At 39.9% G+C, this 13,714-nt stretch overlaps 2 protein-coding genes and 1 non-coding gene across 5 annotated transcripts; 1 reads left to right on the forward strand and 2 right to left on the reverse strand.

Moving 5' to 3' along the window:
• Positions 1-1,293: 1,293 nt before the first annotated feature.
• Positions 1,294-4,460, reverse strand: LOC108098344 (fructose-1,6-bisphosphatase 1). Of its 2 annotated transcripts, XM_017201185.2 has the most exons (4): positions 4,387-4,460; positions 3,773-3,816; positions 3,025-3,368; positions 1,294-2,751 (listed from the first exon to the last, which is right to left on the reverse strand). In XM_017201185.2, the coding sequence occupies exons 2-4, from the start codon at positions 3,792-3,794 to the stop codon at positions 2,086-2,088; spliced, it is 1,032 nt and encodes a 343-aa protein (XP_017056674.1). In that variant the 5' UTR covers positions 3,795-3,816; positions 4,387-4,460; the 3' UTR covers positions 1,294-2,085. The 2 variants fall into 2 exon arrangements, with proteins under 2 accessions (XP_017056674.1, XP_017056675.1); XM_017201186.2 differs by lacking the exon at positions 3,773-3,816.
• Positions 1,790-1,912, forward strand: LOC122320662. Its single transcript, XR_006245766.1, has one exon. It is a non-coding gene; the product is annotated as a U5 spliceosomal RNA (small nuclear RNA).
• Positions 4,461-6,268: 1,808 nt separating the features above from the next.
• On the reverse strand, positions 6,269-9,468 carry LOC108098307 (brain-specific homeobox protein). 2 transcript variants are annotated; one of them, XM_043208803.1, is made up of 4 exons: positions 8,802-9,468; positions 8,182-8,454; positions 7,580-7,881; positions 6,269-7,113 (listed from the first exon to the last, which is right to left on the reverse strand). In XM_043208803.1, exons 1-4 carry the CDS (start codon positions 9,236-9,238, stop codon positions 6,845-6,847), a joined length of 1,281 nt encoding a protein of 426 aa, XP_043064738.1. In that variant the 5' UTR covers positions 9,239-9,468; the 3' UTR covers positions 6,269-6,844. The 2 variants fall into 2 exon arrangements, with proteins under 2 accessions (XP_043064738.1, XP_017056608.2); XM_017201119.2 differs by lacking the exon at positions 6,269-7,113 and having other exon boundaries at positions 7,718-7,881; positions 8,186-8,454.
• Between the last annotated feature and the right edge of the window lie 4,246 nt (positions 9,469-13,714).

Here is a 13,714-nt window from a genome sequence, read left to right on the forward strand (position 1 = left end):
GCAATTCGTAGCCCAATTCATAAATTTTAGCCATCGTTTTTCCAGACTTGTGACATGGTGCATTGTCTTGGTGGAACAGCACTTTTTTCCTCTTCAAATGCGGCCGTTTCTTTGCGATTTCGGCTTTCAACCGCTCCAATAAAGCAATGTAATAGTCGCTGTTGATTGTCTGTCCCTTCTGGAGATAGTCGATGAATATTATTCCATGCGCATCCCAAAAAACAGACGCCATAACCTTTCCAGCCGACTGTTGCGTTTTTCCACGCTTTGGATTGGGTTCGTCGCTTGCTGTCCATTCAGATGATTGACGATTGGACTCTGGAGTGTAGTGATGGAGCCATGTTTCATCCATTGTCACATATCGACGGAAAAATTCGGCTTTATTGCGCTTAAACATCTCCAAACACTGCTCCGAATCATCAACTCGTTGTTGTTTTTGATCGATTGTGAGCTCGCGCGGCACCCACTTTGCACAGAGCTTTCGCATGCCCAAATATTCGCGAATGATATGATGTACACGTTCCTTTGATATCTTTACAATGTCTGCTATCTCGCTCAACTTCATTTTACGGTCATTCAAAATCATTCTATGGATTTTTTTGATGTTTTCGTCGGTAACAGCCTCTTTTGGGCGTCCACTGCGTTCACCGTCTTCAGTGCTCATTTCACCACGTTTAAACTTAGCATACCAATCAATGATGGTTGATTTTCCTGGTGCAGACCCCGGAAACTCTTTATCAAGCCACACTTTGGCTTCAACTGTATTTTTTCCTTTCAAAAAGCAATACTTTATTAACACACGAAATTCTTTTTTTTTCCATCTTTTCAACAATAACAAAAGTAGCTTCACTCAAATCGATATAACTCCCGAACTAATTGTCCGATTGCTGTCAAATTTTGACACGTATCGTTTGAAGGTTGGTACTGAATGAAAATCATATGGAAAAAAATCTAGTAAAATCTAGTATGGGTCAGACCGGGGACTTTTCATCCGGCCTGTTAACATACCTTTTTGGCTAAGTTGGTCAATTTGGAAAGCCGAGTTAGACATCAAAAGTTCTGTTGCAAAGCAATCAACTCATTCAACTGCAACCAAAAAAGGCAGATAAACTCTGCCCATAGAGATAGAAGTCACAATTTGCGGCGTCAGCAAAAACTACTATGATCTTAGCCATAAGGCCGGGAAGCGATAATTCTTCCAAACTCAAGGCAGAGGGCTTCATAAAGGCCGAACTAGAACCTCACAACTGGTTGGTGTATTTAAAAGTAAGAAACACGAGAGTGCGGGCAGTATGCTTTTAGGAGTGATTTTTCAACTTTATTATTTGCAGTTTTACTCGCTAGGTGAGGTCTCGGTAACGCTACTGGACTGGGCAGAGATGCATCCCGGCACCGGGATCTCACTGCAGAAAAAGGCGGCTTGAGTTGTTGATAAGAAAACCAAAGCAACTATCAGAGAAAAAGTCCTCATCGTGAATGTTTTTAAAAGGTATAAGACAAAATTGTTTGCGAAAACATGACTTATAAAGAAAACAGCGTTGCTAAATAAAATTTCATAATAAATTAACCAAGACCGAACTTGTTATTGATTTCTTTTTTCAAGTTAAACAACATTTGTGTCAAATTTAAACCTTAGAACTCCCTACGGATCTAGGTATATTGTACCCTTTTCAGGTAGCTAACTGTAATAAAACCACCACCATTCAATAATTTTCTTCTGTCTCTCCTATAATTCCCAAGCAGTTCTTGCTTAGAATAAAGATATAGGCATAGAGCTGGATGGATGAATTCACTCTGGTTTCTCTTCAATTGTCGAATAAATCTTTCGCCTTTTACTAAAGATTTCCGTGGAGAGGAACACTCTAATGAGTCTAAACTAATTTTTACAAAGGCCTGGTAACTTATGTTACTGGGCCAATTCATAATACATTAAGATAGTAATCCGGGAAGTGATATTAGTACTTGAGCCTGCTTTTAGCAGCAATGATCATTAGACAATTTAATTTAGGTGTATTCTTGGAGGGACATGATTATATAGTAAAAAATAAGATCTCCTTTATTTATAAATTACGGATATTACAAAAATCACTTCAAGTAACTAAGCACTTCTTCCACATCGGCCTTGGAACCCAGGAAAATGGGACTGCGTTCGTGAATGTTCTTGGGCACAATGTCCAAAATGCTGATCTTTCCATCGCTGGCCAGTCCACCAGCCTGAATCATCAGATAGGCCATTGGATTGCACTCGTAGAGCAGGCGAAGTTTTCCATTGGGAGCTGACTTTGTGGCCGGGTACAGGAAGATTCCTCCGTATTTGATGGTGCGGTGGACATCGGCCACCATGGAACCAACATAACGTGCTCCATAGGGCTTTCCCTTAGAGGGATCCTTTTTGGCTGCAACATAGTTAAAGACACCCGCCTCCCAATCGCTGGCATATCCCTCGTTGATCGAGTAGATCTTTCCCTTCTCGGGCACTCGCATATTGGGATCGGTCAGGATGAACTCTCCGATCGCCGGATCATAAGTGAAACCATTAACTCCGGATCCCAGACCAAGGACAATGGCAGTGGCTGAACCGTAGAGGGCATATCCTGCAGCAACCAACTGGTTTCCAGGCTGGAGGGCATCCTCCACGGTGGGTGGTCCATCGCTCTTCTTGCGGTAAATGGCGAAGATCGATCCGATCGACACCAGACAGTCTATGTTGGAGGATCCGTCCAGAGGATCAAAGCACACAATGTATTTTCCCTGAAAACAGTTAGGAGAATTTTATTTATATATGTTGTACTACTGATAAGCATTATTCTATTGAAGAACTAGATTGTATAAATCTCAAAAGCAATCTTTATATGCTATGCCTTATTTAACTTTAAAGATAGAGATATCGCAACTGAAGAAAAAATCTCTGCTTTGCTAATTAACACCTGCATACCAAATTTCATATCAATCTGATCGTTTTAATTAAAACCTTCATACTTGTTGAATATGTTAAATAAATTTATATGCCATACGTAGACATACCTGTCTCTCCACTTCCACCTCGATCACTTTCTCGTTCTCCTCGGAAACCATGAGACATGTGGTGTAGGAGGATTTGAGCATGTTGATGAACAGCTCGTTTGAGAGGACGTCCAGTTTCTTGACTTCCTCACCCTGGACATTTACGTCCCCGGCGATTCCATGGAGCTTGGCGATTCCTGCCTTTCGGACAGCCGAGGCAGTTGCTTTGATGGCAGTTTGGATGCAGTTGAGCAGCTGGGACAGATCGCCAGTGGCACCTTTGAACTTACGCTGCTCCTGCAACACGAAACGCGTTAGCGTCATCGCATTGGAGTCAAAAGCTGGTCCCTGTTGACTCATTTTGGCTAAACAAAAAATTTAAATTAAATATTATAATGATATTCTAAAGAATTTTTTTAAAAGAATTAGTGACACACATATTATTGCTATGTATGGTAACTAATAGCCAATCAAATCTATAGTTGGTTAAATAAAACAAATATAAGAACAAAATAAATTTCTAATGGAAAGGATTTGGAGGGGATTTCACAAGGATTAAAAACAGCAGGAATTTGCACAATTAAGTCGATATAATTTTCAGCGCAGCAACAGGTTATTAAAATCTCGGATCTAAGGAACAAGTTTTGGGGAACTGCTAATAAATGGAAATGCAGGCGGGTATAAAATAAAGCGAACTGGTTAAAAAAAAAAACCAGAAAGGAGTCGGGCAACATTCAAGGAGCAAAAAGCAGGAAGCAACTTCACTTACAAGCACCGTTACTGGCCGCCATTGTTGGTTATAGGATGCGGTTCCTGTGGGGATCCATCAAAATAAAAACAATTACCAGTTAAGTAGAGTAAAGGGTCTGCTATTTCCTAGGAAGGTCAATACAATGACCCTCTAAATTCTCTGTCTCTGTTTTTTCGGGGGCTTGTTGCATAAAAAATCACTATCAAAAACTTGTCACTCTGAGTGTGCATGGTTGTTTGTTTGTGTGGCTTTGGTGTTTGGTTGTTGTTTTTTTTTTTTTTTTTGACTAGCTGATAACCTGTTTGTTCTACAAAAACATACAAGTGTATCATGGAAAACGTTAGAGAACCGGAACGGCAAAATAATATTTCTGCCGGTCGTTTAAATACACCGACACGTGCCCCCTTATTTATTTTTGGAACGTCTCCAACTGGCCGATTAGCTGAGTATATATACCAACGAAAAGAGTATAAGTAAACACTGTATCTATGGGCAAATATATATAGATCTCTTCCATTCATCTATATCGACGAGATCTAAATGACTTTCAGACTTGTCCTTAACACCACTGTGACCCCCAACATTTGTGGAGCTTCGCAGAGCAGAAGAGACCGAAATGCACTTTCACTTACAACAAAACGGGGAAGACTGGCAAACAAGACAACGAACCGCAGTCGACGGCTGAACTGAAGAGACTGCCTGTTGGCTTCAGTCCACGGCCACGACGACAGCGGAAAAAAGCGAAGCGAGACGTCACTGCTTGCCACGCCCTCTCAGAAGGTATATATGCTTAGTCAATCGGGTTGGGGATATACCCTAGTAATCAAATGTTTAAGCAAGATAACTATTATAAAACTATAACAAACAATTTGATTGTGAAGTATAACCAATACTACTTACCATCAGCATTTTATATCAATGCTTTCAAATAAATGTACAAATTAAGAAAAATCAAATGGAATATATTATGTTTTGAACTTGTAGAAAATTTTAGATTCATGCTCAGCCTTTTATTATTTTACCTTTTAAAATATTAGGGTATAGGAAAGTCGAAGAACAAACACTAATCCTAATATTTTGTTTTGTTTTCGACGGCATCGCCAACTGATAGCATGTAAATAAAATACATACAGGAAAAATATATAGAAGAGCGCGTTGGAGTGAAAAAAGAGTGCGGATGGGGAGCATAAACTGCAGACATATGGCTTGAAAAAAAATAAGAGGGAGTCAAAAAATAAAGAGAGTGGAGCATTTGGGGAGCATACCAACTTTGTCGTCCCTAATGAGATATATTAATGCTTAAGGAATAAATTGCTTCATTAAAAATTGTTATTAAGTGGAAGTATCTTCTTGAAATATATATTAGACCATTATTGAAGTGACATTTTATTATTATTATTTACAACGAAATAAGCCCACAAATCAAACCATAAATTGGCTAAAGGAACTAAGTGGCAATTGTGATTTTTATTACCAACCCATTCTAATCATTGGAGGCTCGCCTCCCGTAATTTATTTTCGTTTTAGCCTTATCAACAACAAGATAAGCCTTTAAGCACTACTAACTTATTAAAGTATGTATTCGTTTGGAAAATGCCAGAGGCTAAGGCGTCTGCGCCTTGTCATTGCTTCGACCTCAGATAGTATTTCATTTCACAGCAATCTTTCGGTTTCTTTTTGTTAATTTGCGTCCGATTAGAGTGTGTCTACCAATTTCAACATAAAACAAAGCACGCTTACAAATAACTAAAATAAATGTCTATAAGTTTGTACTTACAATTTTAATCACTAAAATAGAATAGATTTGAAGAGATTTGCACTTTGCTTCCTTGACGTCAAGAAACGATTTCACATTCTGGAATATATATTTTAAATATTTATATGTTTGATTAAAAATACATTATATAAAAGGAAATGTTTAGAATAAATATTAATCAGTCCCATAAGCTTTAAAGGTCTATTTTTATTTGAAAGTATAATACTTACCGAAGCATATGTTAAATTTCTTGTATGGTTTTTTTTAGCATCAGAATAATTATTAAAAGTTTAATTTGATTTCTTTTCGCAGTACGTTGACAAAGACGACCAAGCAGAGCATTCCTATTAACCCATAATTACCAATCAATTTGAAACATTTAACATTTACCGCCCACACTTGACATCGGGTGTCTGACTAAAATGGCTGTCTGAAAACCCGCAATTATTTTTCCATTGTTGAGTGCGTTTCCATCGATATCCACCCCATTTCAATCCATTTCAATCTCTTCCGATTCCGCCCATCCACTTGGGCACTTGGACATGCGCAGGGCGTGGCAGTTGGCCAACCCCATGCTGAAATGCCTGATGCTTAACCATATTAGTAGCTACTTTATGTTGTCAATTGGATTTGATTGCCCAGCAAGGAAGGAGGAATGTTTTCGGTTACTCACATAATTCTGCTCTTTTCTGTTTATTGTAAGCACTATGTTCTGGATAAGAAGTCGAGCGGGTAGGGAACTAAAATATCTTAAAATGGAAGTTCTCGAATACAATCACTAAGTTTGATTAGATTTAAGATTCAATACATGACTAGAATGAAGCTCGTTCAAGAACTTGTTTGTATTTACACCGTCATTTTTTTAATATTTTAAAATTGAGGGAAATACAACTACAATTTTGTGTACATTTTGTATTTGCTTTTTAAAAGGCTTCTGCAATTAAGGGGTAAAAGTAGATAATGTTAAACGAACTATCATTCAATTGGAAATGGTAAGCATTTAGATATGATTAAATAAACCATATTGGCGCTGATAAATAATATATTATGTAGGTAAGCACAAAATTGTGGTAAAGCAATTGATAACAAGTAAAATGTGTAATTTTCCAACAAACGGCTTTTTTCTTATCTAAAAACCAAAATAAATATCATTGCTGGTTTGTGGTTAAAAATAATTTAGATATTTAAACATAAACATAATAAAAACTTAAGAAATGAGTTTAGAGTATTAAAATTGCCACTTGGTTTTAAAGAATTATTCATAGGTTGTATTTCCTCAACTAAAATACCGAAAACTACAATTAATTTTGATCCAGATTCGGATTTCAAACTATCTATGTTAACTGATAGAGTTTCGCATCGCCGACGATGTCCACGTCGCTGGAATTATCCTCATCCGCACTATCCGCCTCCAGATCGGAGTAGTCGTCCGTGGAGTATCCCTGTTGCATGAGGCACATCTGCAGCTGCTGCTGCTCACTTGTGGGCTGAGTGGGCGTGCTCACGGATCCGGGATTCAGTTTGCCGTGCTTGGAGTCCCCGGAGGACGAGGTGGCCTCACCCGGCTGCTTGCCCAGCTCGCTGCGTGAGAAGTCAACGGGCTCTGCGGCATGGAAGAGTCAAAGAAATTTGCACAAAATTTAGAGCTAATTTAATTTGCGGAGAAACTTGAAGAAAACTTTCTGCAACTCAAGGAGGCAGGCTAAAAGCCAAAAGGTCTAATTGAATGTCCAAAAGTTTCACAAAGAAACTACTCATACTCCCTTGTCTGTTTAACTATTTCCAAGTGGACTAGGATTTTAAGGTTTGTAAAGCATTTGCAAACCGCAGACAACTTATATTTAAGTTGTCTTGGTTTTATTACTTATTTAAATTATTACAATTTTAGAACAAACGTTTGACATTCGAATAAAAAAATATCACTGAAATATAAGATATATCCAATTGTATTTCGTGACTCAACATAAAAGCTGATTTAAGTGTTCTAGTTTTGTTAAGATTTCATGCTATCTAAGCGAGTTCCACTTTCTTTAGTATGAAATATATATTTTAATTATGTTAACACTCACCATTGGTATTATCACGTCGGCGCAGCTGTTTTTTGTGCTTCATGCGTCGGTTTTGGAACCAGGTCTTCACCTGCGTTTCGCTGAGTCCCAATGCGGTGGCCAATTCAACTCGCTCCGGCGTCGAAAGGTATCGCTGCCCCTCGAATCGCTTTTCCAGGCCGGACAGTTGTGGATCACTGAACACCGTACGGGCCTTCCTCCGGCGGCAGTGACGCAGGGCATTCACGCCCATTCCCAATCCGAGGGCCAATTCCGGAACGCATCCAGGCGCCCCGAAAAAGGGTGCCCCCCGAAAAGGCTGGCTGAAAGGTCAAATGCCCAAATTAGTTAACTTAGTTAAAGTTGACAAAAATTGAAACTTTCGGTGTTGATGGCTATTTACACCAACCATGCAGTTCTGGCAAAAGGAACCTAACAAATTTGACCACCACTTGCAGAAGTCTAGAAAATAAAAAATCAAACCAAAAACTCATACGAAAAACGTGTTTGCAAGCATCCTCAAAACTACAAACTTGTTGTTTTAAGAAATAAATATATATCACTCATACGCCATGTGTTCCTTATTGATAAATATAGTTTATAGAATGATTCCCTTGAATTACCCACCTTGTGATAAGAAATAGGGATCCACTGACTTATAAGTTCCTGACGATGGTGATAAATAGCCGAGGGTCATTTGAAGAAATCCGTGATCGGTGTAAGGGGCATTTGGGTATAGCACTCCATTGGATCCACCAGTTCCTCCATTTAATGGCGGCGGAGGCGGTGGCTGAGGAGCAGGAGCTGGTGGATGTTGTCCTGCCGCGGATCCTAATTGCTGAGACGTTTGATCTGAGCTATAATGGGAACCTCCAGGACGAGAGTGGTGGTTCGACCTGAAAGTATATGATGAAAAGAGTTTTCTAAGTTATATCAGAGTTTAACTATTTGAAGCAATTGATTTGATGATGAAATGTCTAATTTCTGAATTCTCTTTTTCCTTAAAATATTTGTTAATCCGAATTTAATTAAATCATAAACTCTATCAAATCCCCTGAAATAATTCTTCACAATTTAATTTTTATGGTTTGTTTTTTATGTTAACATTTTGGATTTGTCCTTTTTTAGTTATTGCACTACATTGATAATTTTCGGAGATTTTTAGTTGGTTATTCTTAACTTTAACGGAATTTGGTTTATGTTCAATCTGTCCACAAAACACTTATAGTTTTTTGAAACTAACCGTTGGGAGTTGTGCAAGGACTTGGCGTAGTCCTCGCTGGCATATCCCGTCGCTGTTTGACTACCGCGAATGGTTGCCGTCGCGGATGCGGATGCGGATGCCGGCGGATGCGAATGTTCCGACGAATGCGAACTTTGCGACGGCTGCTTGTGTGGATTATTGTCGTGGGCAAAACTGCTCCTGGCACTTTTCACCGCATTTTTGCTGCTGCCATTTTTTTGCACATAATTATTGCTATTAGCGGTTATATTGTTGGCATTATTGCTGCTGGCACTGTTTAAATTTTGAAACAATATATGTTCGATGGAGAACGGTGTTTTTGTGGTCAGCATTGTGGTGGCACTGGCCATCGCCGCCTTGCTGTGCGTGGGCGTGGTGGCATTCGCATGAGCATGGGCGTCCGCAGGACTCAAGCTGGCCTCATTAAGCATTGCCATTGCGATGGAACGAGTGCGGAGTCGTAATGTCCCAGGATATATATATATATATATATATATATCTATGTGTGTGTGAGTGTGTTACGATATATGTGCCGTGTCCTTGGGCCGCGCGCGCTTATGTTGTTTGCTCGTTGACGGTCGCGTTGAGTTTGCGGCAATCACCGCACATCAACCAGCAAATTGCTCTAAACGAGCTGCCAGCGCAGACATGTGCGAGCGAGCCGGCAATAGAGTCCTGCATGCTGCGAAAAATACAAAAAAAAAAAAAGAAAGGAGGAAAAGCGGACACAGGAACCCCGTTCTCCAACCCCCTTCAACGATCCAGTTGCAGTTGGCTGCCGCTTTGCGGTGCCCGTTTAGAGCGGCAATTCGGGGGAATCCCCCGCATCAGTGAACACACCCCCATGGATTTGCATGCGCATACGGTTGTCCTGCTCTCTCTATGGATTTTAGCCACCCCCCACCACCCCCACTACCTCCCAAAAGGTTTCTCTGCTGGCATCCGCTGGACATCCGATTAGCCCCGCCATATCCTTTGCCCGAAAAAGCCCAGCTTAATTGACCCCAGTTAGCCGCATAAATAATTTGCACAACTATTCCCGGCGTCCTTCCGCCGACGCCATTTTGTGTGACCCATTCCAATCGCCATCCCCATTCTCATCCCCATCGAATCCCGCCTTTTGGCGCCCCTCCTGTAATAATTAACGTGTCACGGCCGCCATTGTTGTCTGTCTGGCTGATGATGTGCATGCATTAAATGCCACAATTATTATAATTGAATTAAACAATCGATTCTGCTGCGACAGGATAATTGCTAGGTGGAGCCAACGCAACTGTACCTTGGGGGTTGGGGGGCATTTTGGGGGCGGCATATTCGCCCGCTCGCATTGATACATATTTTTTGTCCCGTTGCGTTTAATTTAATCAGAGCTCCACATAGTCGTACACCACCCACAAGGACGCCCCACACCCACCCATTGCCACCCCCGAAAAAAAGGAGGCGTGTGTCCTTTAAGAACCAGCCACCAATCAGCGAAGAGCTCGCCAAGGGGTGACTTTCGCCAGTATATTCGTCCTGTTTTCTCGAGGAGAGGTCACATCATCGGTGGGGTGGTGAATCCTTAAAGGAGAGAGCAGGAAGGAAGGAGAATAACGGGACATCACTGAGAGAGAAAGAGCCTGACGAGGATGCGACCAAAAAGCAAGACAAATTTGCTCGTTTTATTAATAAAATAAGTCACGCAAACTAAGTCGAACGTCATTATTAGGTTAAAGCCCTAAAACGGGCGCATTAGGTTGGCATTCGAGCGATCGCTGGAGAGGATGTGGAGCCGGGGAGCTGGATGTGCAGCCCCCGGAGTCAGGATGTCTCTGCTGCTCTAAGGACCTTAAATCATTTATGTTTTTCGAGACTTAATTACTGGTAAGTGGGTTTTAATATTATGGGTTTGCTACAATTAAGTAAGAACATGCAAGTCATGCAAGCAAAATAAGGTGAGATAAGAGGTGCAAATACAAATTTATATACTTATTTAAAAACAAATTTAAATTAAAGAAAATCCTTAAAAATAAAAAAAGATGTTATATACTAAATAGTTATCTATAGTGGTATCTATTTTATAAAATAAAATGTTTATTATATAAAAAAACTTTTAACATACAAATTTTATGTTTCTGAATGTATTTTTTTCTGCTTTTAAATATGCATACGAAATATTAATAACTCTGTTAATTTTTTTTTAGCTATTCAACATAATATCGATCTGAGAAATTTGGCACAACTCAATAGATGCTGTATCATAAATGACCTGGTAAAATACAAAAGGACCTGTCAGCTGGCGCTTTCAGCAAAAGAGATGAACACTCCTTAGCTCATCTCACCTGGCTGAAAGCACTTAACTTGCTGCTCCACCTCCATGGCTCCATGCGAACGGACTTCACTGCGTTGTCATCCTTTGTTAACCCTCTGACATGAACGTGCCAAAGGACGATGGAGAAAACCCTGTATAAATTCCTCTTTTTTAAGGCTGCATGCGTTGTCTACGGTGCGATGTTTATTGATTTTCCCTTAGTTCGAGGTAAACGGATCTGCGAAAAGCGATTCCCATGGCCAAATCTGAAAGCTGATCATATTTGTAAGCCATCATTTAGTTCGCCTAATTTCCATTGTTGCACGTGTCCCGTCATTCGGGCTAAGCCAAATTTTTATAATAATAAAAATGCTACCGAACTTGAGGCATCGAATTGCCAGCCACTTTGCGGTTGAGTCTGCTGGAGGGTGCGCTTCCTTGGGGCAATTACAACATTTTGTGTCAGTTTACTGGGCAAATCCTTTTGTATTGTCGACATCGACGTCTCCTTGTTCGTTTTTTTTTTGTTTTGCGTTAGCATAATTCCCTGAAATCAAAGCTGAAGTGTGTCACCGATCAGGTTACATAAGCCATAAGGTCGTGATTGTCTTCAAAATAGGGGGTGAATGTCGGCGGCACATCGTCTCAGATCCTTTTTCCGCATTTAAGTTTGATTCTCGGTAAATTAACTTCTGCTACAAGCAACACAAACTTGAACATCCTTGCGGGTCCTTTGTAATTGGGAGCACGACTCAGAGCACAGGCTCAAGTGGCTACATCCTCAGCGAGTGGCACTTCCTTTACATGGGTCCTTTTTGTTAGAGAAATCCACCGATTCAATAAAAAATATATCCTTAATCAATAAGGTACATAGATTATACTAAATAATAAATAAAATGAATAAATGTTTTATATTTTCTAAATAAAAAACTTCTGAAAAGAATTAAGGTGGACTAATTTCTTTGTAACGTAACCAATCAAAATCTTTACTAAAAGACTCTAGTTTAAAAACCCCAATTAAGCATTGTTAAGTTGCCTATTCAATATAACCATAAAACAACTCTCCCTTAAATTCCAATAAAATGGCTATTCGGCTGCATTTAAATAAGAAATATGTTCAAATTGTTAAGTTACGCCCACCATAAATGTCGTATCCGGAAATCTCGGGTCTGAACAATCCCCCGTTTTATACGACTTGACTGTTCAGTAAATTCACTATAATTGCGCGAGATAAATTCAATTAAATAGCACACTACACGGCCGTAGAATTTAACAACTGTATCAAAATAACATTGATGCTGATAAAATCGAAAAATGCCAGCAAATTACAAGCTGCCCTTCGACAAATCATCGTGTGCACATATTTCGATGTAATTTAATATGTGGCACGCGTTCGGGAAACTTTTTCCTTGGCTGTTTTCACTCTGCTATCTCGGCATTTGCTACTCTGCACGTACTTTCAGTATTTTTTTTTTTTTTTGCCTTTGAATTTTCGTTGTTTGTTGGCTGGGAAAAGGACTTGCGAAGGACTTGTGACTCCGGTCGCCGGGTTCATCTACAATTGTTCCCAATGAGAGCAATTGTGTGCCGCAAGGGGTGACGAAGTGGTGCCCAAGTGGAGGGAGGTGCCTGGATAATTGCATTTGTTAGTGCTCTAATTGTTAGGGCGGACTAATTTCAGGACGGAAAGGAGGGGCAGGACGAAAAGGTTACTGTGCCTAGGATCACAACAAGAGACTTTTAATAAGCAGCCGACCGCCCCAAAACCCAAGCATTATTAAAAGCACCAAGTTGAAGCGGCTGGGAATTCGAATACCCTAGAGGATGAAAATAGTGGGTGTTCTAATGATCCTAACTCACTGATTTCGATATTTTACCCGCTTTGGAACCTATAATTATGAGATTACTATAATGCATTAAAATTAAAATGAACTAACGAGATTAATGGACTTTGACCGTTTCATGTTTCTCATTATACCATTTTGTTTATAATATCTAGGTGTCGAATAAATTTATTTATTTAACAAGTATTTGTGAAAATAATAAGGAGTACTATTTAAAAACCTTATCAGGAAAAAGTTTGAATATTTGAATATTTTATTCAGGCTACCATTATCAATTGAAATAATTTACTATCGCCTGTTCTAATCTGCCTGCGTTTTTGTGAAAGAAAACATTTTTTGACCGTGCCCAAGAGCGAGAAGCTGAAGAGGAGAAGTCATCTGATGATTTGGCCCCGTGGAGAGGCTTGTTATGTTTATTCTAAAATAATTGCCAGCACGTGCCCTATCAGCGTCAATCAACCCAAACAGACAGGCAGGCAAAAAAAAAAAAAAAAACGAAAGGAATATAAGAGGCAAAACATCAGAGGCGAGGAGGCATTCCATGTGCAAAACGTTTTCGCACTTATGCACATCATTTAGTGCGTTCACCGCTGTGAGCCCGCATTGAAGGATGTGCTTTGTGTCCTTTGGTGGTGGCTCGACATCCGCGCTAAGTAGCCGGGCTAAAAACAAGCGATTCTGCGATAAGACATTCTATATCGCTGCGCCCCTCCTCCTGCCACACTTCTGACCTGCTGCGCATCTCCATGGCAATTTAATCAAATTAATTTTCTCACGTG

The sequence above is a fragment of the Drosophila ficusphila genome, unplaced genomic scaffold (assembly GCF_018152265.1).
Source record: "Drosophila ficusphila isolate 14025-0441.05 unplaced genomic scaffold, ASM1815226v1 contig_712, whole genome shotgun sequence".
Taxonomy (NCBI): Eukaryota; Metazoa; Arthropoda; class Insecta; order Diptera; family Drosophilidae; genus Drosophila; species Drosophila ficusphila.